The following is a 26,027-nucleotide window of genomic DNA, read 5'->3' as shown; positions in this document are numbered from 1 at the left end:
TTTTTTGAATTTAAAAAATAGTAAAAAAAAAATTTTTACATAATTTCCTCCACATTAATTAAGATATTTTTATTTTCTTTCGTTTCCAAAAAACAGAATGTTATTATCTTGAAAATTGACGATTTTATGTAAGGCTGAACTGTCCATAGAATAACATGGGGGTTGCTTTTCTCCCGATCGAGCGAACGGCCTTAAGCGTTTAAATATAATTTTTTCTACAGTGTAAGATTTCTGAAATTAAATTTCAAAAATATGCACTAAAAGTCTTTCTCACTTAATTGCTAAATGCTTAATTTGAAACTTTAATTGCTATTTCGTTTGTTTTCAAAATAGATACTGAATAATTTAACTTCTGTGTATTAGGACTGGGCGATGTTAAGATTTTGGCATCACAATATAGATCGCCACGCTAACATAGCAATGTTTCGGTATATGTTTTGCATTTAGTACTGCGTAAGTTCACAATTAGTAAGTTTGCTTTTTTTTTTTACAATAAATGTTACATTTTTCATTATTATTTATCAATATTTAAAGGTGTGGATGTCTGCGAAATAGAGGTTAAAAAACATTAACGGATGCATTGATTGTGAAAAAATCAACAGTATTTGCACTCACACAATTAAAAGAAAACCCTTCCATAACTAAGAGATTGAACAACACTGCGATTCTCAATCACATTCGAATTCATTGTGACAGCAAAATGATGAGTCCCAATGTAAAAAAGACGGGGAAAGATAACAATCATCACCACAGCTATAACTCCACACTTACGGTGAAAATGCTCTTCCCATGAGCTTGCAGACATCTATGTACTATCGGGGACAACGCTTAATGCCGTATGTGTAAACATCAGTATCGGCGAAGCATTGGGAAATATTGTACACAACTCAGTAAATCGCAATTACGATGGTTCGAAAAATTGTCCATTCAAATATCAGATTGGCAATGATTCTATAGAATGAATATTTTCCGATGCATCGATTTATCACCCAGTCCTACTGTGTATATTGGTTATTTGTGTCATACCCATACCGCTTACAAAATTCTCTTGTGTTACTATTCAGATATATTTAAGCTTAATATTTCCACTTAAATTATATATATTACTATTTTAGATGACATTTATGGTATCTGGTTTTATGAAGAAAAAAATTGTGCTAAGATATTTAAACTTATATCGAGGTAAGTTATATATTTTCATGTATCATTTTATGCATGGATTCTTTTAATCTTTGTTTTATAACAGAAAATATTAACTTTAAGTTTTTTATTTTATTTTATAAGCTCGAATGATTAGTATAATTTTTCATTTTATTTCCCTATTATGTAATAAAAATTGAATTGCATGAAATGTATTTTTAGATTGTTTTTATTCAATTTTAGAAGTTACAACAATGATATAAAAATCAATCATTTCTAATTCTAACCTATACTAAAGTCAGATTAATCATTTTTTATGTAGTAAAATTATGTCCTACATTTATTTAAATGTTCATTACACTGTAGTAATAAAATAAAAAATTTGAAAAGAATTTTTTACTCGGCTAGAATGGCGATTCCAAATTGTTTTATTATAATAATTTGGTGATTCTTTTATGTTCTCTTTAATGCATTAGTACTATTTCTCCATTAGTTATGATTTTTAGTACATAATGCATTCAAATGTACTCAGGGTAGCTCCTTACCTGGTAGCAAAATTTGTGGAATGAATCTGCAGACCTGTCTTCATAAATCTGAATTTGTCTGCAACCATCATGCAGTCAGACTAAGCTTACTTGAACCTGTTGCAAAGTTTACAAATATAAGGTCCATGAAAAGTATAGATAAAAGCTTCCTGTTGTTTAAGTTGAATTTTATACAATGATACTAAAAAAAAATGAATTGAATCTGTATAATTAGATCTCCTCAAGTTGTAAAAAGAAAGTTTTGTTCTTTGGGATGTTCTCTCAATTTAGCTTTTGAATTTTTATTTTAGGCAAGTTTTAGAGATGTTTTAAAAAGGAGTCTCAACATCTGCAATTATTTGTTTGTTTTTTTAAAAATAAAAAGTAAAACTTAAGAGAAAAATTATCTGCCTATGTTATAATAATATGGAGTAACCACTGTGGTGCTTAAGGGTTCTGCTATGAGAGTACCTATTACCAAAATAAGCTTCATTGGCATCAATAAATGTGTGGGCATTTTTTACCCTTCTCCTAAATAACTTCTTACCATTACTCCATTAATTTTGCTTTTTTGTACATAGCTTATTTCTTTATTTCAATTGTTAATAAGTACTGAAATTATGCTCCATTAGCGTCAATAATTCTATCCTGATTTTTTACATTTCTCCCAAAAAGATTAGTGCTATTTCACCTTTAATTTTGCATTTCAGTACATAACTTTTTTTTTATTTCAAGTACTTTGGATTTTAAATTATTTGATTTTATCTAAACACCTTTTTAAAACATAACCATTTCTCCATTAATTTTGCTTTTTAGTACATAGCTTATTTCTTTATTTCAATTGTTAATAAGTACTGAAATTATGCTCCATTAGCGTCAATAACTCTATCCTGATTTTTTACATTTCTTCCAAAAAGATTAGTGCTATTTCACCATTAATTTTGCTTTTCAGTACATAACTTTTTTTTTATTTCAAGTACTTTGGATTTAAAATTATTTGATTTTATCTAAACACCTTTTTAAAACATAAGTGTGAACAAAATAAACGCATGGTTTCAGATAACTTTTAAAATTTTAATTTGGCAATGTAATCCGCCTACGATACCACATTCATCTCTAGATCATTGAGTTTATCTGACATAATGAATAAAAAGTAATTAAATATTTAAGAATGCAATGAACACATTTAAAGCGAGCTACAGTTAACAAATATTATTGATATAATCTTAAAAGTATTTGGAAACAAGAAACAGAATCCTCTGCAGTTTCATTTTTATCAATGGCATGTAAGAAACTAACAAAATGAAATTATAATAGTAATAAATTTTTCAGATATCTCTAACAGTCTAATTAAAAATTTAATTGATTATGAGGATTGGGAACTAAAATTACTCATTTCACAGACTATATAAAGTTCATAAATAATTCTAGAGCCCCGTGGCAGAAACACAGCGACATTGTCGCAGAAAGCGACTGAGATCTTGCAGAAAGATTTTTTTTATTTGGAAAATAAAATTTTTTGGTTTGCCACAACCAAAAGTTCTCAAAAAAGATTCTGCAGAAACAGAAGCTGTTTTACCAACAAAAAAAAAACATTTTCTACAGAAACAAAAAATTTCTGCAGAAGCAATAATGGTTCTGCAAAAAAAAATTTCTAGCGTACCGCGGAAGGAAAAAGCGCTCGTAATTCTCCGTTAATCTCCAACACAAACAGTTACTGGATAAATGGGGGAGAATTTTTTCCCCCTTTATTAAGCTATTTTTCGAAATTTGCCAACTTCGGCCTCAATCGCTGGCGCAGTAATTTGCTTTGTTTTCTTATGAGAACAGAGCATTTTATATTTTTTGCACTTATGTGGAAAATTTCATGCGTAAAAAGATTCTTTTTTTAAAAAAATCATGTCTAGCGAAAAGGTTATTTGTTGCAATTGTGAAGTCACAATAATCAAAACAAATTTGAAAACTGATTTTTCAAAGCGGCATACCGAAGAAGAAATAAGATGGAAGTCGACAACATCTAGCGATGTCAGAGATTTTTTTCTGGAAAGCGACAGGAAAAGAAGCTTCACACGCTACTAATATTGAAGAAAAGAAGAAAAAAAACGTTCTAGATTCGAATCAAATATTTTTACTAGTAGCGATATCGATAGTAAGGATGAGACAGCATTTCCAACAAATCAAGAAATTTTAGAAGCAGTAAAAAGTAAAAAATGACTATATATATATTTTTGTAAAGATAAAATACCTATATCCTTTGAATTAAGTCGTCGATAAAAAAAAATAATAAAAAAAAACACTCGCCATCTAACGTTAAATGAAATAAAGCCTGAAAGATATCTCACTATCTACGATTTTTTGGCATGCGAATGAAAACCAGATTGGTGGAAAATATTTACTGGTGAAACACTTTCAAACAGGTTTCCATACGCATGCGAAAAAAATCGCATCCAATGAGTATGGCTCTAATACCGATGTTTCAGTACTGATAAAGACTATTTCGTTTCGAGATGTTGAATAGACTTGAGCATATTGAGTCGGAAACAGCTTCTGCATACTTCGTGTGGAATCAGTGCTATATATTTACACAATACAGTGCGAAATCACAAGCGCTGTGTATTTTTTTCGTTCTGAACTTAATCTGATCACGAAAAAAGTTTTATTTACCTCCTTTTTTTAAAAAAAAAATCTTTCAATAAGTCAGTACAATATTAATCGAATCTAATTAATTAGATAAAATTAATTAGATGTAGAAAAAATTGAAACAAACATTGCTTTAATTTTTTTGCTTTTAGAATTCGGTTATAGTCAATACTATTTTATTATTTTGATTACTCAACTTCAATATTAATTTTTTCACCTGATTTGTTTCTGTACCTGATATAACTACTATAGTGAAACATTAAATCATACTGTTTTAAACTGATACTTCAAATTCAGTTATCTTGTTTTATAAATTTAATCTTATTGTCCATTCTTAGCTATTTCTATAAGTTCTATCTTATTACAGGTTCTGGGTAATCTTTATTTATGCTCTAGTAAGCATTTTTGTCTGCAGATCTATACATTTATAACTTTTCGTTATTATCGAAGATTATGCAAATTTATACTTAAACAATTTAAACTTATTAAGAAATGTAAACTTATATTATGAAATTAAGAAAAAAAAAACACAGTTTTATTCTATGCATGTAGACTTATTTTATAAACACGAATTTCATCTATTATTATAAATTCATTACACATACATTTATAACGATAAAAATATCTTGCAGAAAGATATTGGTTCTAGTTAGGTTTGTCGCAGAAAGTCAGAAAAAATTCTGCCACAGGGTTCTAGAGTTAAAAGAGATGCACACATAGACAAACTCTTCATTTTATTATTAACTCTTTCTTGTGTTATTAATATTACTATTCAGAAAAAAAGCACTAAAATAATCTTAAACTGTACCTTACCTTTGGTAACATTAGTTTTTCCTTTCATAATTGATAACACTTGATTTATTGAAACATTTGAAATCTGTATCTTACCTTAGTTTAAGCTTTGGTAACCTTAGTTTTTCCTTTCCACTAAACACTTGATTCATTTTAAGTTAGTATAAAATGTTATAGAAATATTGATTATTTTTAATGTTACACTATTGCATATTTTTGTTTTGTCTTTCATTAAACCATTTAAATTTATTGGTTGATTTATTTATTCCAGCTTATTGCAGTTAGTGCTTACAAAATCTGATAAGTCTAGCAATATTAGGCAACGATCTTTTTCTGAAAGTCACCGTAAACATCAAAAGCAAGGGAACGCTCAAATGGATATCATATCTCTTCTCACACGTGCTCAAGATGAATATGATAAGGTAGACCTTTGGCAGTATCACAGTTTACTCATTTGCTTAGATACATTGAATATTTTTTATACATTACATATTTTTTATGTGCCATGCATTAATTTTTAGTTGTGCCAACTGTGTACGCATCCTTATCTCACTGGAATTTTTTTACAAAATAGAGCTTTCTTCATGAATTTCATAAAATAAGATTTCTAAATACGCTTTAATTGCTGTTACTACCATTAAAAATACAGTGAACCCCTTTTAGTTTATTAAATTTAATTTTAAAATTTTCTAAGAGTACAAATGAATTGCTTATTAACAATATTATGGAATGTTTGCTTCATGAATGTCACTAACGTTTATTATTAAAAATATGCTCTAAAATTCCTTATTTCATTTGAGAAATTTCCTAGATTAATTCTTTGTCCCATAACTTGTTACTGAAAAAGTTTCTTGAACTTTTATTGCTAAATGAAGGCATCTGTGCAATATTTTTATTTTATTTAAAAGTAATTAAAAATATTCGACTGTATTTATTCAATGTATTTCCTATTTGCTATAGAAAGAATTCTATCAAAACCTCATCATTTTTATTACAGAAATCTGCAGCTAAAGATTCATCTAAATCTTCACAGCGTTCACCTAATGGGGACATTGTTAAACCTACTCCAGTTCGTATCAATGGTGAAACAATAACTCCCTCTAATACTGCACCTCTAACTTTGGGAATGCTCTTTGCTCAAGCTGGTGGTGTTGCGAAAAAACCAAATGAAGATCCCAAAGACTTTGATTCTCGTGTGAGATCCTTCACTGCCAATGGCTGTAATAACTTATCTAATCATGCTGGAATGAGTACTGAAACTATTCTTCAGAACTTACTTTCCAATTCAGCGCACACTCTTCATCACATTGAACGTCAAGTATCAGAAATTGTGAAAAGCAATACAGAGAAGTCTTGCATTGAGAGACCACTTTCAGCCGGGGATGCAACTTTTACTGCTGAATCATTAGAGAAGGATTTAAAAGAAAGGCTAAATATATTGCCAAAAACTGATAATGTAAATAAAGAGTTGATTATGGATAAATGTGATTTATCTTGTGGAATTGCCAAAAGTCAACCTATTGATATACCAATTCTCACTCCGGCCATGTTGGATTCATCCTTGCATTCATCTGTTCCACCAGTAAATATTAAGTCATTTGCTGAAAAGACTGACACATTTTTGGAAAACTGTAGTTCTTCATTTCCTGTGGTAAATGTTAATGCATATTTCTTTAATTATTGAAAACAAAAGTTTTAGCGTTTTTGTCATAAAGTCATACTTAGTTAGTGGCGTAGCTGTGGGAGGGGGACGAGAAGAGATATTTTTCCGTGGGCGTAGCTAGAGAATGGAGCCAAATTTGTATAACATGATTAGAAATGAATTTCTGAATTGAATTTTTTTCTCTTTTAAACATCACTTGTTCTATTTGTTAAACACAGACTCCATAACTTTTTTTTTTTTTACCAAAAAAAAATTAACAGGATTATTGCAATTTTTTATGTATTTACATTTTTTTTTTTAAATTATAATTTTTTATAAAATCTTCATATTGATAGACAAATTTAATTTGAATTAACACTTACCACTAATTTAATCAAAATGATAAACAAGTACTAAAACATCTTAAGTGTAATGGAAACTACATTAGTATAACTTGCATGTTTTTGTCAAATCGTATCTGAGAATATAGAGTTTTGTCCCTTAAAAATAGCACAATTCCAAGTATACAAAATCTTTTTTAATTTAGTTTTAACATAATTTAAAAGTATAATCCATTAAGTCTGCCATCATAGCATTGATTCTGCTTTTATGGTGCAATGCATCAAATACTATAAAAATCAAGTAACTTGCTAAGTTATTACACGTCCCAAGAGATGCCCCCTTTAGACGTGTAACTTTCTGTCAAAAAAATAAATAGAGTGTAAATTAAATTTTAACAGGACTTAAAATATGTATATATACTTAAAATTGTTGTTCTTTATTATTATAGTTTCTGAAGGAGAAAATTAGAATAATTCTGAGTATTATATCACATTATATTGTTGCTTTTCCTTGTTGCAGGTTTTTGATCAATCCTAATTAAAAGCCTTGACTGCTTAAATATTTCTCTTTTCTTGTATTGAAATTCTCTGTTTTGTCTATCGATAAATAGAACAATTATAATGTGCGTATTAGTGGATGGATGCAGAAGAGCTAATCTGTTATGCTATCCATTATGTACCATTCTGGTATTATCTTGATAAGATTTTAGTGGAAAATACCTCTTAACTTCAACATTTGATTAAATAAGGAAATCAAACTTTTTTGTTTCACTCTGAAAACACCAAGTGTGATATCTTTTCAATAGTGTTAGTTGAGTTTCGTTATACCATGCTTTATTTGCTATCTTACTAAAATCTAGCACAATTTTAAAGTAGTGTATAAATTTTGGAGAATTGAGCTAAACTCACTTGGGCAAAAAATAAGCTAGTTGGATTAAAGATCTAATAATCATAAACCAATGTCCTCTATGACTACATTTAAAAAAATTTCAATCCTGCAATGCTAGTTATGTATAAGTACTCTAAAGCATGATTTTATCTGTTTAAAATTTTTTCGAAGCCCAAATTTAAAATTAAACCTAAATGCTTTCTCCAATCTGAAAATATGCAATATTTGCATATGTCAATTTTACAAACCTGTTTTATTTTAAGCATACATAATCAAAATTGAAAAAAAATTTACCTGTTTTGAAAAGAAAAAATAAGGTTTTTAGGACAAAATGAACCACGAAAATTTCAGATGGGATAAATTTCCTGACAAATTTGTTGAGATATTTGGTTTGAACCATTTTTCCATTCTGAAACTAGTTCAAAGATATTTTGGATTAAGTGGCATATGCCTTATAATTTCATAATATACTTTATACGTTGTCTTATACTTTCATCTATCCTACTTGGTAAATGATGTTTAAATGTATAAATTGTGTTAATTGTAGGAATAGTTTTAGAATTGCTTGGATTTTGTTTTTTTGCACCTTTGAACCTCTTGTCTGCTAGTTTCTTAAGTGTTTATTAAAAATTAAAATTTCATATTTTAAACTTACATTCAACATTTAATTTTTTATTTTATAAAGTTGCTTTTTCTGAATATAAATCATCGTCAGTAGTTAAAACTCAAGTAAGGTTTAAATACAGCTTAACCTTGTGAGCATCTTGAAATTCTACAAGAAACAGCTATGTAAATAATACAGTACAAAATAAGCATAAGTACAAAAGCTATATCCAATTTTTTTTTTTTTTTTTTTTTTTTTTTTTTTTTTTTTTTTTNTTTTTTTTTTTTTTTTGTGATTACCATAGGATTTATGAACCACAATAATGGCTGCTCAGTTATTAAAAACACTGCAATGTCATTGAGAAAGAAGAACTGGAATTCAATACTTGAAAAAAAAAGAATAATTTGCTTTACATCAGATTTTTTATTTCAGTTAGATTTTTTTTCCTTGCATTTATCAATCAAATAATCTTACAAAGTGTATGAATGATACTTAATATTATTTGAAAACAATATAGCAAAAATAATTGATATAATTTATTTTCAACTAAAATATTTAAGATGGTTTAATTAACTTATTGTGAAAATAATTTTAAAGACCAGGAGGCAATTCGCCTGTTGGATATTTGGTATAGAATAAATTAGTTTAGATTCGAAAACAATAATATTAATGAAAAAAAATTTAGTCTCTCTAGGGAAAATTAAAATTGTCTTCATTATTGATTTACAGTAACTGCATATTTAATAAGTTTTAAAAGCACTTGTTTTGAAATAAACATGTAACTAAATGGGTGTAATTGAAATATATTGTGTATCAGCAAATTATTTTGCACATAGGTATTTGTCCTTTTTAAGTTGTTCTTTTTTTATCTATCTAGTTTGAAATACGGTAATTTTGCATGTGTCCTCTTTTTATTATTTCTTTTTACAAAACCTTTATTATCAATAAATTAACTCTTTAAAAGGATATATTTATAAACAATATTAAATACAAATATTTTTAACATGCTGATTTATTATTTATTTATTATTTTTTTTAAATAAATCAGTGACAAAAAATGTCATTGGTTTAAACCAATAGATTTTGGAAAAAAACCTTTGATTTCAATCATACCAATTACGAACCTGCCAAGTTTTTTATCGAAGACTCCTGTATTTTACGACTATCTCTTGTTTACCGATATATTCTCAAATTTCTCCGTATTTGTTGAAGAAATTTTAAAAAATAAATTTGACGATAAAATATTTCTCTTATTCCTCAACGGGTGGTGCTGTTGCCAGTACTGCAGTATGAAAAGTGTTTATAGTTTAAATAATTATAAATAATGGTTTAAAAAAAATCTTCTTTAGATTAAAATTTATGTACATATTTTTTACTTCTCTATATAAGTGCTTATATTATTTCCAATTTTGAATTTCTCTTTTTGACTTGCATGATGTATGAAAACGTTACTTGTAGCCTAAAAAATGTCACTAGTAAAATCTCCATTATTTTGTTTATCCAATGTTGACAGGCATGCAATTATGTACACAATGACAACCACATTGCCGCAATTACGCTCTGGGTCATAAAATTGTGTAGCCTACTCCTCCATGGGCCCTCCTGGCATACAGCAGATTGTTTCAGAAACAATTTTTACCGTGAATTTATAAATGTGTTAAAATGTTAATTTTCCTTGATTTTTATTTGCAGATTAATGAATCACGGTCATATTCACCTACTCAGTTGCTATCACCAATGGATTTTACTATTCCACGTCGTCAGAAGAATATTCAGCAAACTCTACTTTCATCCTCATATTCTCCGGAACCAGTGTCTGCTACCAAAAATGGTAAGTCCTTAAAATCAATGATGATAAAATTATCTATTATTGTACAATTATTTCTGAACTTAAGCCCTTTAGTTTTTTTTTTTTTTTTTCATGAAAACAGTTTTTATATTGCATTTTTATAGCTCTTTCTCTTGAACACTGTTTTAAAATGTAGGTTTTTAAAGTAAAATGTTACAATGAGTTTTGTTACTGTACTGTAATGTTGCAAAAGCAATGTTCTTCTATTTATGACCTTGATTTTCGTAGGTTTTGGAAATAGTAATGAAGATTTGCTTCATCCTCAAGCTTTGATAAATGGACCGTTATTGTCACGTTCATTGTCCTCAGGGAAGCCACCCACTGTGACACCTCTTAATAAGGATCAATTTAAAGAAGCTTTGATGTTTATGATTCAGGTATGCATCTGAATTTAGATTTGGAATTTTTTTTTTCTTCATGTGCTTTATGGATCTGTAAATTCTGTTTATTCATTTCATCATAAAGTCTTTGAAAAAAATAATATCTATAGTTCTGTAATTCATTATTCCTTGAATTAGGGATTGCAAATGGATCTGTAATTGAGTCGACGCTAGCAAATGAGTTATTAAAATTCTCAAATGAGTTATTAAAAGAGCAGTATGTGAAACATAACCAGTTTGATTGCCTGATAAAACTTAAATGCATTTCTTCTCTGTTTCTGCTTGCAATCAAACAGATTTTATTATTTTTAGTCCTGTCCTCTTCGGTAGTGATTAGTTAAATTTTGATAGCATTTTTGTTTTTCTTCACATAAACCCCAATTGTTGACCCTTAATGTTTTCTTTTTTTTTTTTTTTTTTTTTTTTTTAAAAAGTTTAAAAGATGTATATTTAGGGTGATCATTAGAAAACTTCCCGTATAATAAACAGCAACCCACTCTAGCACTGAGGCATGTATCTCAAAACATTGATTTAATGCATACTTTGTCACGATGTAGTGGCCAGTGTGCACACTGTTTTTAAAAGAGTGCTTATTTTCATTTTTTGTTTTGAAAAGCCTTTAAAATTGCTCTTTTTCTTGGGTGTTTTTAAAAAGTGCTTATCATCTTCACTACTGAAGTATAAGGGCATGTAGCAGAAAAATATTTTACAGTTCTGAATTTCTATTCACCTGTAGTAGGAACAAATATGCATAAGGTTATGTTATGGTCTATTTAAATACAATGATGAATAGAATAATAATTTAGAAAAAAAAGTTTTAAGAAATGTAAAAGATTTTACAATTACTAAATGCCATACTGGTACATTACTGCATGAAATCTCAGTTTCCAACCTATTTTAATTATGCAAACGACGCAAAATAAATAATTGTTAAAAAGAATCTAACATTAACTATATTAAAATATTTAATTCTTGGAAGTGAAATTTCAAAATTTTAGGAGTAAAACACAAAAAGTTAAAGTTAATTAAATGTATGTACCTTAATATAAAACAATAAATTAAAATAGACATCTAGATTTCGCTAAATAGATATAAAATCGGATACTTATAATATTGTGAGATTTCACTTGACTACTACGGTGTGAAATGTGATCTATCAAGCCTGTTATTTTCTTCATCAATTATTCACCTTTTTATCTCTTTTTCTCATCAATTGCATGACATTTGCAGTATGATATTTAAGAATTTACAGTGGAAAGTGAATGATTAGCAATCTCTTTTATTTTAATTGCTTTATATGCTTTTTCTACTGTAAGTTTTTTCGTGAATAATTGTGCATGTTTAAAAATTGTAGGAAGTATTCTTTGCTTTTCTATGTGTGATTACAAAACAAAGCAATTTATATAATAGGTCAATATAAATTGAAAAATGTTTCCTCTTTGTATTGCTCTCTCAACTCAGTGTTATCGCTTTGTATTGCTCTCAGTGTTATCGCCCCTTTTTTTTTCCAGACTCTTAAATTCCACTAGTGGTTTTGCTGTTTTCATTTTTACTGCTTTTTTGAAATGTAATCACTTTTTCATACGACTTTGTTTCTACGTCTCTGTTCTTTGTTTGATGGCTAATTCTCTCAACCCTTCGCTTAGAAAACTATAGTATGAAGAGTTTTTTTTTTTTTCTACCTAAATCTTGATAGATGGTATTTCCATGTAAAAATAAATCTGACTTTTTCTATGTATATAAAATCGTTTGTAAATAGAAAATTAAGTGAGATTTTTCTTGTGCCATTGGAGAGGTTAAGAAAAATTTACAACTTTCTACGTGCAAGCCTTGGTGGCTCAGGGCATGGAGCGTTTGCCTCCCATTGTGGTAATCCAGGTTCAAACCCCAGTGGTGACTGGTTAATATGCATTCTGCTACTGGTTGGTACCAACCTCAGTGCTGTCTTGAAATAATTTTCTTTTCTTGGTTTTAAAATTTATTTTAAATAAATTGCTGCATTAATTAATTTTAGTTAATGAAGTTACTTTCTTTCTTGGTGTGTGTTAAATTACAACACATTTGAAATTACATTTTTAAAAATCTTATGATTCTTCAGATTGAAAATACAGATTAAAGTTATCATTTTATGCTGTTTTAATATATACTTACATAGCAGTAGAAAGTAATTAATGAACATAATTTTTTTCAAAAAGAAAATGCAAATGATGTTAATTAACCTTTTGATTGAAAAAGCATGGTATTTAAATCTACATATATTAAATGTATATTTCTAAAGTTTGAGGTTATATTAAAAAGAAATTACCCTAATATGCCAAAAATAGAAGAAAGAAAAATGGTGATGAATTCGAATATTTTTTTCTTGATATAATGTCATTCTTCCCTTTCAAACTCTTTCTAATTCTATTTGAAGCAGTAGGGTTATTAACTGGTATTTTTTCCTCATAATATGTTTACAGTATCTTTGACAATATCAGATTTTCTATAAATAAATTTTGGGGGAAAAAATTCCAATGAGTACATAGGTTTTTTTAAAAAAAAATTTGCTTAACTTATCCATTTTGATATAGGATTAAAAATTAAGATTTTAATATATTAATTTAAAGATTAAATATTTATTTATTTTTTGATGAATGACTACATTTATAAACACAATATGTTACATTTATTTTGAAGAAAAAAAAAGTATCAATTTTAAATAAAAATTTTAGTTTGCTAATTGAAACTTTGTTTTAATAGTTAAGTATTATTTAAATCCTCTATTTCATCGAGTCTTTAAAGTTCAATCATGCATTTGTTTCAAAATGGTTGATATGCATACAAAGCTATATACAGTACAGAACCCGTTATCCGGAAATCAGAAAACCGGAAAACCAAAAAACCGGAACAAAATTCGATAAATTTTCTTGCCATTTTTAAAAAAAAAATTTTTTTCCTCGTTAAGATTTTACGATTTTTCTTTCTTTTTTAAAGAGGTTTACCTTACCATCATTTTGGAAATAATCATTAGTGTATTACTTCATCGTTTTTTCTTATTTTTAAGATTATTTCCAATTTTTTTTTTTTTTTAGTTGGGTTTAACAATAAAAAAAACGGCTTTTTGTAGCGATTCAGAAAACCGGAAAAATCAGTTATCCGGAATAGCGATGGTCCCGACTGTTCCGGATAATCGGTTCCCTACTGTATTATAATGAAAAATTATTATAGTAAGTTAGAGCTTCTTAAATATTGTTATAATATAGTTTTAATATCAATTTAATTTTGATTAAACATATGAAAAGTTTTTTAATCATAAATTATAGTTCTTATAGCGTATTTAAATAAAAAATAAAAAAAATCTGATTTAAATCAAAAAAAATCACGAACCCTGCTTTGTCATTAGGCTAACCATGGTATGTTTTCTTCTCCATGTAATGCAGTTCCTAATTGGCTAGTTTGTCCCAATGCTTGATCCAGGAGTTCTCTTGTCTTCTGGAGTGGGTTCAAAAGTGCACGACTAAATAGTTGTTAATTCTGAATTTTACGAATGGGCTCCTTACATAGAGAATTAAAATCATAATATTTCTTCTGCATCATCTTATGCAATGAGATATGATAACTAAAGAGACCTGGCTCTTTTATAATCAATATGCTCTTTTCTTTCTTTTTCTGGTTTTGTAAATAATTGCTATCTCTTAAAAATCCCCATTTTATTAATTAATATGCAAATAGTGTGGTGCCAGATGATCTTTGCTTTAATAATATTCTTTTGTTTGGGGACGTTTTAACTCGTTTATATGATTTAAAATTTTAGTTTTGGAAAAAGTTTTTCATGTATCAAAAGTTGTTCATTTCTATGTGCGATTATTAAATGCTTTTTGAATTATTTTTTTTCCTCAGAGTGATGACGACTTTGTGATGCAGCTTCATGAATGCTATTTAAAAAGCTTGAAAAGTCAGTTGAATGTTTTACATTTTAGCTGACAAGTTTCTAAGCTTTCTTTGTGATTTGAACTTCTGTATTACAATCACCCGGAAGTAATTTGTTCCTAAAAGACACCATTTTTTGGTGAATTGATTTTGTTTTGTTTGTTATTAACTGAAGTCAATATTATTATTTTGTAAAAAGTGAATGAATTTTTAAAAAATTATATTTTCCTTATTTTAATTACAAAGGTTACAAATATCTTGCTAAACAAATTTTTTTCAAATGTTATTATTTGATTTCTTTTTATTTCTCAAAAGGAGAACAAAATAGTTATTTTTTATTCACTTTTTATAATTTATTTTATCTGTTTCTCTGCTACATGGAGATAAATATTGATCTTTTAAAAAAAATAAGTAATAACATTCAGAAAATTGGTTTCTGATACTAGAAAATTTATCTTCTTTGATTCTTTTTGTTTATTTATACCTTTTAAAAAAATACATTTATGTGTATTTTAAATATCATTTTAAGTGATATGCATTTCTTTTCGAACTTTAAAAAAACAAAAAACAAAAATATTCTACTCGCAGCAATTGCTGTTAATGTTACTGATTTTATTATATATGTATGTTCTACAAATTTTATTTGTTTTATCTGCTTATATTTCTCGAGAATTCTCTTGTTGAATATTGTCCAATTATAAATGCGTTCGAGAAATTAGATGTATTTTTCTCGAATTTTAGCAAAAATGTGATGTTTTTTAATATTAGTGATGTGTGAGTGAAGGAGTGTATTTTAATAAAGATTATTGTTTTACAAATGATTATTTTTAAGCACTAATAACTACCCAATTTAATTGGACTTTATCAACTTTATTCAACCTTGTTGAAAAATATTGTAGTAGGTTCCTTTTTTGTTTAACAAATATAGTTGAATAGCAATGATTTATACACTCATTTTGAATCTGTTTTAAAAATTAATATATTCTAAATTTAATCATGGAAGTTTTTTTACGCTTAGCACATTTATTCACTTGGGTATGTGGTTACAAAAATATTTAATTTCATTGACTTTCAGATTATTTTTGTTTAAAAAGAAAAGAAAAAGTTGTTTATATATTACTGTGTGTTTTTTCCCCCTAGTGAAATTTATACACAGACTTTAGTTTTAGATTAGTACATGATATTTCAAAGCATACACATATTTCTTTCTGATAATTCCTACTTAACTATTATTATTAAGCTTAACTTTGTAATAATGTCTAGTTCTTGAAACAAAAGTTAATGACCTTTACTAATTTGTATAACACCAATAAAAATATTTGTTAGGTATTATTTAATTGTTGCATTCCTTTTGTTTTCAATGCACTCAAATGTAATTGTTTTGAGATTAACCTATAGAAACTCCTTTTGTAATTTGTTGTGGTCATAGACTTTATTTATCTGATTTCAAAGTTTGCACAAAAGTTTCAACTATGACCATAATATATTTTTTTAGTTAGGGTATTGTAGATTAAATTTATTATAATTCTTATAGTTAAAAATGTAATAACTTCCCCATGAGGGTAGCTTATTAGAGTCTTAATGTTTTTTTATATGTTTTTAATTTGAATATTGCATTAGTAAACATGTGAGCTATAAAATTCAATGCGAAAACTCTAGTTTTTAGTGATGGGTATTTTTTTTTTTAAGAAAATCCATTATTATTAGAAATAATAATAGAGATTGATTAAGCACTAATGTAAATTTTAAAAAATTATTTTTTATGATTGAATAGCAAAAATAATTTTGCATAGGATTAATTAAAATTCTGGGGCTAGAGTTTTTATTGCTTTTTGCACTGATTCAATTATATTTAGTGCACGAAATATTAATTCTTAGAAGTAAGTTGCACTAATATTTTTGCTGCCATTGGCAGTGGCTTTTTTTTTTTTCAAAATGTATTATAGTAAATAAAAGAGCTATGTGCATATGTTTATATACACTATAAAGAATGTTCTTTATATGTAAGAGTAATTATATTTAAAATTAAATGCTCTCTATATTATAACTATCTGAAATAACTTTTAATAATACTTTTTAATCAGATTATTTATTATTGTTTCATCTTTTTTTTCTCTTTATTTTATTTTTATTATCTTAAAATGGTTTAACAAACATATAGTATATAATGTAGAATTTTATTATTTTTTTCATCCAATATGTTTTGTGCCAAATTTAAATATTTTTTCTGTTATTTATAAAGAAAAATCAGCTTTATTTTCACATTAAAAAGAAAGAAACTTTCATAATGATATAGATAATTTATCAAGATTAACTTTTAATGTCTTATAATGAAAATATTTTTTTTCTATTGTCAATATTACTTTTATCGGTATTAATATTATGAATCATATGCAATGATTCTAAGTTTTCACCAATCTTTAGTTTTGCATTAATAAAATTATTTATTTAAGATCACTTAAAAAAATTTTAATTTTTTTTTTGTTGCTAAGTTTGGTTTATTGATAAACAATCATAAAACAATTTTAATGTTCTCAGAAATAACTTTTTGTTCTTGATTTTCCCCTCCCCCCATTTCATGATTACAATTAATTATGTCATAAACCTTTTTGTTAATTTTCCTTACGTGATAAAAGAGCACCGTTCAGTAAAATTTTGCTTATTTTATTTTGAAAATTTCAAGATAATTTTACGAATATATTTTGAAAAACATGGCAAATCTTGTTTTTATATGTATATATAATTTTAGAAATACTTTTTGAATAAGTTAGCAATATGTTAATACCTTAAATTAATTCACAGCTAAAAAAGCTAGCAATGGTTTTTAAAACATTCCAAATATTCAAGTAGTTAAAAATTAAGTACAAAAATTCAATTTCAAACTATAATAGAAATTGAATGGGTAACTAGTTCTTACATTTTTTCTGAATATTATCTTTATTATATTTTGTGTGTGTTGTGAAGCCTATCTTGATTCTATTCTATGAATCTATATCTCGTCAGAAGTAACTCTAATGTCAGAAAGAGCAAATTTATTCTTTAAAAAAAAAAAATTAAATTTGCGTGCTTATCATAAATAGCCTTTTAATACCATTAAACCTCCTGAGAACCAAGGAATTTATTCTTAAAGGTACCATCAGTTCCCAAAGGTGCTGTTTTGTAAAAATTTGTTCCCTATTAGCGAAATAGTATTTGTTTTAATGATACTTTCTAGTAGTGATCATGCTAAATGGAAATCTTGCAAGTTGTTCATGTTAATTTAGTTTAATGCTATGTTTTACTGCAATATGAAGCCTACAAAATATAAGTTTATAAATTATTTCAATTAGGTTTTCTTGGGGATAGAAACTTATATTCATTTTCTATAATTTAAGTAGCTCTAAGAGAATGCATTAACTAAAACTTGTAGAGAGTTTGCATTTTTTTTTTCAATGTGTATAAGGCCTCTGATTTTTCTAAGGACTTTAAATCCTTACTAAAACAATAAAATTTGGTATTAAAATATCAAGTTGTCTTTCCATAACTTTTATCTCTCATTATTAACTAATAAATGTAACTTGTAAGAATGTTCAAAAGTTTTGTTTTTAATTTTATGATAACTATTCTCTGACTATAAAAAAAAAGTATCTTCACAGCTTGTCTGCCCTGAATTGTTCTGTTTAAATTCTTCATATAACCAATCTGTCAAATCAGTGTGGTTTAGAGATATTATTATCATAACAACTCTTTCGAATGTGTATTTGTTTACTGTCTTATTGTTTAGAAAAATGAATTAATTCATTTTCCTGTAATTGTGTAGTTTTTATGTGATATGCAAATCTCTTAAATGTAATATACTTCTTGTACTGCATAAATTTGAGATAAAAGTTTTGTTTTTATTTTTAAAATCTTGAAGAAAAATTTCTCACAGTGTTTCTGTGATGCGAAAATCATAAAAAAAAAAATTCTCACAGTGTTTCTGATGTGAATATATATATATAGTAAAAGCTCAATTTTGAACCCAAATATAGCAAACAAAGAACAAGGCCATTTATTTGGCCACCACTTATTAATATCTTTAGAATAATAAATATTTGATTTTGTACTCTCTAACTTTTATATTAAGAAACATATAATAATTTAAATGTTAATTTCCTAAATTGCTTTATTTCATTTTTCAGTAAGTAATATCTAAGAGGTTTTGTAAGCTAAATATATTTCAGTAGTAATAACTAAATATATTATCAGCCCTTTTAAAATAATTACAAAACCAGCAATTGGGTTAGTATTCTTCATAATACCTGATAATTAAGCTTTTACTATATTAATATCCAGATGCCTTATTGGTGTATTACAGTAACTGAGCTAGTTACTAGATGATGATTTATTTATTTGTTCGAAAATATTTTGCATATCAGTATTTTCGATCTAAATATTAACCATGATGTAAGGCATCTGGATAATGTGTGTTTTTAGAAATTTTAGTCATTGTAGAATTGTCTTATATTTAGTGTTTTGTATATTGCAATATTTTATTTTTACAATCTTAATCTTAAAATTGCTCACTGTTAAACATTTTTTTAAGAGTATTTTAATACAAAGCATTACCTATGGTTGTTGATTTTTTGCTATGATGTAAATGAATGGTGTAATGAGGCACTGTGCTGATGATAATGTTTTGAAAAATATATCTATTTAATAATACAAATTTGCAGTCCCCCTCCCTGTACTTTTGCACCCTAATATGTATCATTGCTGGTTGAGTGATGCAAATTTTCATTACTTATTTTATTCACTGAATATTGATTTATAATTTATTGAAATATATATAAATTTGATTATTGCAGTTCTTTCATTTTTTTAGATTAATTTTATAGTGATTAAATTTTTAATTGCTTTTGCTTTTACTTTGACTAGTAATTCATAAAAACATTGAAAGTTAAGAACATTTCACAAAAAAACGAAAAATCCTATTCTTCCAGAAATGCAAAATTTTATATTTTATTATTTTTGTGAATATAATGTGTATAGCAAATGAAAGTTCTGATAATTCTCTGCTTTATATTGTCTTATTTAAGAAATAAATTGTAAGATAAGTTTTCATTTTTTCGTGGGTTCTCAGTAGAAATTTCCATGGCTCATAAAGAAAATTATTGTAAAAGATGTGGTTATATTTCAGCTACTTTGCAACATAAAAGCCATTGAAATTATGACCCTGAGATATAAGTTTTTGTATTCCATTATGGTAATCTATTGCCTAGGAGTGGATTCAGCATGTTACAGCTGTCTTTTGAAAAGTGGTGCCCAAACATAAAATTCTTCGGGAAATTTGCTGGGGATTTTTGGGATATTTTTGATTATCCACCTTATAGTCCCAATCTTGCTCCCATTGACTTCTGCCTGTTCTTACACGTAAATTCCTATCAGAGCATCACTTTCTCACAGCCAAGAGACTTCTATGATACTGGCCAAAAAAAACTTATCCAATGGTATGATAAATGTTACATTTTAAATGGTTCTTATGTTGAGATGTAGCATAAATATTGCGATATCTTTTGCATTAAATCTTTTTTTCTGGACCTGGGGTAACTTTCTTTACGGGTGTCACTTGCATGTGTATATAAATGCAAGTCTCACTTACATTCTCTAACATCATACTTTATCAGGGTGCGTAGCATTTTTAAAAAGTGCTTAAAGGTACTTATTTTCATTTTTTAAAAAGTGTTTAATTTTCCTTATTTCAAAATGAGATTTTTACCATGTTGATTTTTGCTACGAATTATGCAAAAAGACACAGTTCACATTGTTCTCTTCAATGTTTTCACAATTAATTCAACCCCAATCTATTTCAGTGTATTGTCAGTCCATAGCGTATGAAAACACCATTTGTTTTACATGATTCAAAATTTCATGATTTTTGACATGACGCTTGAAACGAAATAAAATTGTTAATTGTCAAAAACTTTCCTACTCTTCCTAATTATGATATTTTTTTAAAGTGCTTTAAAATATTTTTTGAGTGCTTAAAAGGTGCTTATTTTATGTTTAATAATTTAGCTACGCACCCTGTTTATGCAGGTTTTATTATCTTATTATTATATGTGTTTGGACCCCCGTAATATAAGTTTAGCAGAAAATCAGTTAAACCAATTTTTTCTCCTGCATTAAGTGAGGGCTTTGACTGACCTACATTTCAATGTAATTCACAACTAAACTAGATTTAGAACCTTTTAACTTCATAAAAAAGTATATTTTTTTAGACAAACTCTGAAACACCTCCTGAGAGAAATTAGAAAAAGTTGGAGTTAGAGCCTTTTAATTTATCAGAGCACAATTGTAATTTTCTATAATGATCTAAATAATTGAATTTGCCTCATAACAGTTTAGTTCTCTCTATTAAAATGTAAGGTTTATTCATATATACGTTAATCTTTTCTTCTTTGTTATGCTTTGTAAAATAAGTTTTTATTTTCATGTATTTAAATAAATAATCTTCTAAAATTAAATGTTTATTTGAATACAAATTGAAACAAAAAGTATTGCTTTATAGCTAGTAGTTAGTCATAGTGGTTGATTATCATTTTAGAGTTAAAATGAAGTTAATACCAAATTCATATTGTATATTTTTAAGTCTTTTCTCTTCAGAATTGGTATTTGGAAGGAAAGAAAACGTCTATTTTATTAAGATATTAAAACATTTATCTTATGTTTATCTCAAGATTCTATGCCTTTCCCGTAAATTAATTTTTTTTATAAGAGTTTTATGCTGTGATTTCAGTCATTTCATTTTTATTATACCCATAAGAGGATTACTTCTGTATAGTATTTAACCCTTTTTTTTTTGAAGTTATACTTTGTTTTGATTCTATTTCTGCTGTTTAAAAGGTTATAAATCTTTTATGTTATTTATCAAAGAAAAGATTTTATAACCTATTTTGATATTGTATTAATTTTTTTTTTTCCTATTATTTCTTAGGGTAAATCTGTTAGCCCATTTCAACCAATATTGAAACAGCCAACTTTGATGTACCTTTTCTAAGAGTTTCTTAGTGTTCAAATACTTTTTTTTCTTTTTTGCTCTTGTTATGAAAATGATGCATATAATAATTGTGGAGATTTAAAGGTGAAAAAAAAACTTTGCATTAAAGTGTGCATCATAGAAAAATGCTTTTTTTTTTCTTTTTTTGTAAAATTGTTTTTTTTTTTTTTTATCAAATATATATTAGAAATGGCTATTTTAGTTTGCGTTTGAATAAAACATCCAACTACATATAAAGTAGCCCCCCATGAACATACGTTTCAGACCCTAGTAAGTTCCTCTCCTCAAAAACAATTTTCCCCAAAATTCTGTTGTTAAGCCATTGATGGAGTTTGGTTCCATCGATGAGTACCACTATATCTAGAAAGTAATTGTGGGTGTACAGTGCTGACCACATTGTAGATTGTTGGTCACAAAATAATGGAGCCTTTAACTTCATTGTCCCCTGGCTCACAGCAAGCTGTTGCAGGAATGCTTTGTAGAGTTCAAAATATTAAAACTTACTATTGATTCATTCTTTTATGTTTTAATTCATAATGGTTTTATGACTACTTTACTTTTTAAGGTACATAGCAAATTTTATTTGCTCTTTTAATTTTTTTAGTGTGTCTTTTATAACTGCAAATTCTACGTTAAATATGTAGACCTCTTTTATTTCTGATTTGAATGTGCATTTAATCAACATTATATTTACTTTCAATTAATATTTCCGTAGTATTTCAATTTGTTTAAGCTATTTTAGTGTACTTCATGCTGTGCTGTTCATTCAACTCATATATTTCAATATGTCATTTTTTTTAAAAACAGAAAAACCATTATAGTATCATGTATATAATCTGTTAAGAAAAAGTGTCCTTTTTGATATAATCTGAGTGCCATTTTAATCTCAAATCTCTGATGAATTTGATGCCTTAAAAATTTTGAATTTTTTTTATTTATTTATATATGATGTTTGAATTTTGTTTTTGATTTTCAATTCAAGTAATACTTCTGAAGAAAATCGCCTGGAAAATTAGGAATACTTGCGTGTTCCATTATGATTCACAATAGGATTCTTAGGGGAATAACAACAACAAAAAAAGAAGTTAAAATTTGATGTGCTTTTTTTTTAATTTATTTAAATTTGAACCTGACTATTCTGAATCATCCTTGATGTCCCTAGAATTTTTTTGATGCTTATATTTAATGGATATTTAAACACAAATTTACCAATTTTCACCTATTTTTGGTAGATTGGAAATATTGATAGTGCTATGCTAGAATAGTCAACCTTTTTAAGAAGAGCTCAAGAAAAATTATGCATGCCACTTCCAACATACTAAACATTTAAAAAAGCAAATAAATGTTATTCATAAGTTAATTATTTAATCTTCTTGCTATGTTCTTAGATATCAACTGCATTAGACAGCCAGGGTGTCTCTCTTGCTGAAGAAGGGGAAAATGTTTTAAGACATAACCATGGCAATGCAAGGTGATTCAAATCATTGAGCTTGTACTTGCACCGTACCCACTCAGTCTTATCCCATGTTTGTTCCTAGCAGTATAGTTTTTTTGACACCATGTTATTCTATAGGACTTTAAAGGATTTTGAAATCCATTTTTCTAACTCCTAAATTTTTTTAATAAGCCTTCATGTGTCACTGTTTTGTTTTGGGTGGGCCATCCATAAAATTGGGAGATAATGAAATGAGCTATAAGTGAAACTGAGTGGCATTCTCACACATTGATAAATCTTTCTGGTAAGTAAATTTAAAGCAAATGTAATATAAATTCAGTTATTTTACTAACTCTTTAATTTTTTAATAAGTCTTTACATGTCCCAGGATGGCCATCCATAGAATTAGGAAATAATGGAAAAGTCTGCAAATTAGAATATATGGCTCATTGGCAAAACTTTCCAGGTGAGCAATGGAACATCCAGTAGATTTTCTGAATAAATTGAATCAACGTCGGAGAAACCTTTCTAAATCTGCTGCTAGACTGCTTGATTGTTGGAAGGTATGTTTGTAATGTGGTAAAGAATGTGTGGCCTCATGTTAAAAAACAGTTGGGGGGAAAATTTATAATTAGAAGAAGAAAAATTTACAATTTCACTATGTATTTTTGTTTAATTATGCCTATTTGTAAATTTTATATGTTTACAGATATTTTTATTTTTAAGTTTGAATTAAATAGAGCCAATTGGTTATGCTTAAGAAAATAGATAAAATGAATGTTATATAGACATACATGATAATAAAAAATTTTTTTTGTTTGTTTCCATTTTCAATCTGAGCATTTTTTTTTTAACTACTTACATAAAAGTTTGATTAAGATGCTTTAAGTGCATAAATTTTAAATTATTTCACCTCGAAAAAAAAACGATTTTTTTATTTATTACAAATGTTGTTGGAAACAAAGCATCTTTATAAAGGAGGTAGTTTTGCTAAATTGAAGTATTTTGCTTATCAAATTATTAAAATTTCTTTTATAATACATTACTTGATCTAAAAATTGTAATGAGTAAGTTTTATAATGTACTTGTATGTATATCAGCATTCAGTCATTTTCATTTGGATTCTATAATTAAGTTTTCCCTTAATTCTACTTTTTTTTTAAAAAAATCGTAGCTTTATTTCCATTTTTATTTAATATCTGTGAATTATCACTTAATTTGTACTTAGTAATACTCTGTGCTTAGGTATGTATATTCAGAGACTTATAAATGTAAGAAATTGCTGTTTTTAATTTTATTGTGATCAAGAAGTTTAGTGTTCAAAAATCATTTCTTCACAACTCTTTAAAGCTGTGTAATCTGTAGTGTTTTAATTCTTTAAAAAAATTTTAAATGTCGGTGCATATTTGCATGCCTGCCAATTTTTACAGCTGTACATTGTATAAAGTGACTTTAATTACATACTCATAAAAATTCTATTTTAGATAAATCTATTAGAGAATATGACTAAATAAGTTTTTCTCTCGCGTCATTTGAATCAAGAACCTCTAGGGAAAAAAAATTTTTTTATCCTCACAATTGCTCTAACAAAATTATTGGAAACATTTTTCATCTATTCTCTATGTATGTTATAAAGAGAGTAAATTCTTTGTCTTGATAAAAAGCAATATTCTTTTTTTTTCTTAAACTTATATGGCAATTAAAATATACAGGTCGTCTACCTTTAAATATAAGCTAATTAATTTTTATACAAATCATCAAGATTAAATTCAAATAAGTAACTCAAATAATATTAGTTATTAATGTTATAATTTTTCTTACTTTCCAACATAGCATATCTAATTCATTCTGAAAGCTTCTAACGAACATGTAGTTGCTAAGAATTTGAAACGCATTCATGAAATTTGCTTTATATGCTGCAAAAACTTTAAAACCACCTGTTAAGATTGGCAGGTACGTAAATGGTTCCACTAACTGCAATGTAATTTAATATAGTTGAATGCCAAAATATTTACCTGATTCCAAAATTTGGATAATTGGTTTTTGTTGAACCATGTTCAAAATAAAGTTATTGTTTTAATATACTTTTTGCTTTGTATTCCTTTTAATCAAAAGCACTCACAAAATGTAGTTTTTGAAAGGAAAGGATTAGAGATTCAACTTAAGTTAAATACATTAAACGCTATGTTTAATAGAGTGATAATATGTGTCATAATAAATATATAATTTAATTAATAATAAGGAAAACATAATTAAATTTTTATGTGAAATAAAATGATTCATTTTAAAGAAATAATCAGTAATTATTGTAGAATTCAGCACTTAGCTTGTACATTATTATAGTTAATAAATATAATTTGGTATGTCAATATGAAAAAAAAATAATCAGGTTGGGTAATTTTTCTTGATTTCTACCTCTCTCATATTGTGAACCTTTATGGCTGGCCCAGTAGTTAAAAGGCACTGAACTGTAATTTTGAAGGACTGGTTCAATCTTCACAGTTAATGACTTTAAACCTGCCCAGCTTCAGATCGATGGGTACCAGCTTGTCTGAAAAGTAAATGTGTCTTGTGCTCCGCACTGATTACATTGCCACTATCTGGCAATTGGTCACAAAATTGTTGAGCTTTTACCTCCATTTACTTTTGTTTTATGCTTACATTTTGAAATGAATTAATCCATTTTAAAATTACAATTCAAAGTGTGTATTAATTTCTCTTATTAATTTTTGAAAAGGTTAAATTATCTATTAAAGTGTCTTCTCTTCTGTATTAATTTTTTCTTTTCTTGTGCAGGCCAAATGATTTACGATGGAATCAGTTTTGGTATATCTTTGTTTATAGTTAGCTCATAGATATTTTTT

At 27.0% G+C, this 26,027-nt stretch overlaps 1 protein-coding gene across 1 annotated transcript in view; it reads left to right on the top strand.

Moving 5' to 3' along the window:
* Window positions 1-15,814, top strand: part of LOC107443188 (mRNA-decapping enzyme 1B) — a 21,965-nt gene extending 6,151 nt beyond the window's left edge. Inside the window, exons 4-9 of the mRNA XM_071179699.1 lie at window positions 1,116-1,182; window positions 5,368-5,518; window positions 6,094-6,747; window positions 10,265-10,403; window positions 10,650-10,798; window positions 14,681-15,814. Of these exons, the coding sequence (XP_071035800.1) occupies window positions 1,116-1,182; window positions 5,368-5,518; window positions 6,094-6,747; window positions 10,265-10,403; window positions 10,650-10,798; window positions 14,681-14,764 (1,244 nt within the window). The 3' untranslated portion in view covers window positions 14,765-15,814. The remainder of the gene's footprint in view (window positions 1-1,115; window positions 1,183-5,367; window positions 5,519-6,093; window positions 6,748-10,264; window positions 10,404-10,649; window positions 10,799-14,680) is intronic.
* The last annotated feature ends 10,213 nt before the right edge of the window (window positions 15,815-26,027 follow it).

Source organism: Parasteatoda tepidariorum, chromosome 4 (genome assembly GCF_043381705.1).
Source record: "Parasteatoda tepidariorum isolate YZ-2023 chromosome 4, CAS_Ptep_4.0, whole genome shotgun sequence".
In the NCBI taxonomy this organism is placed as follows: Eukaryota; Metazoa; Arthropoda; class Arachnida; order Araneae; family Theridiidae; genus Parasteatoda; species Parasteatoda tepidariorum.
Note: the sequence above shows the minus strand (reverse complement) of the source record. Positions and strands in the feature narration are given on the sequence as shown.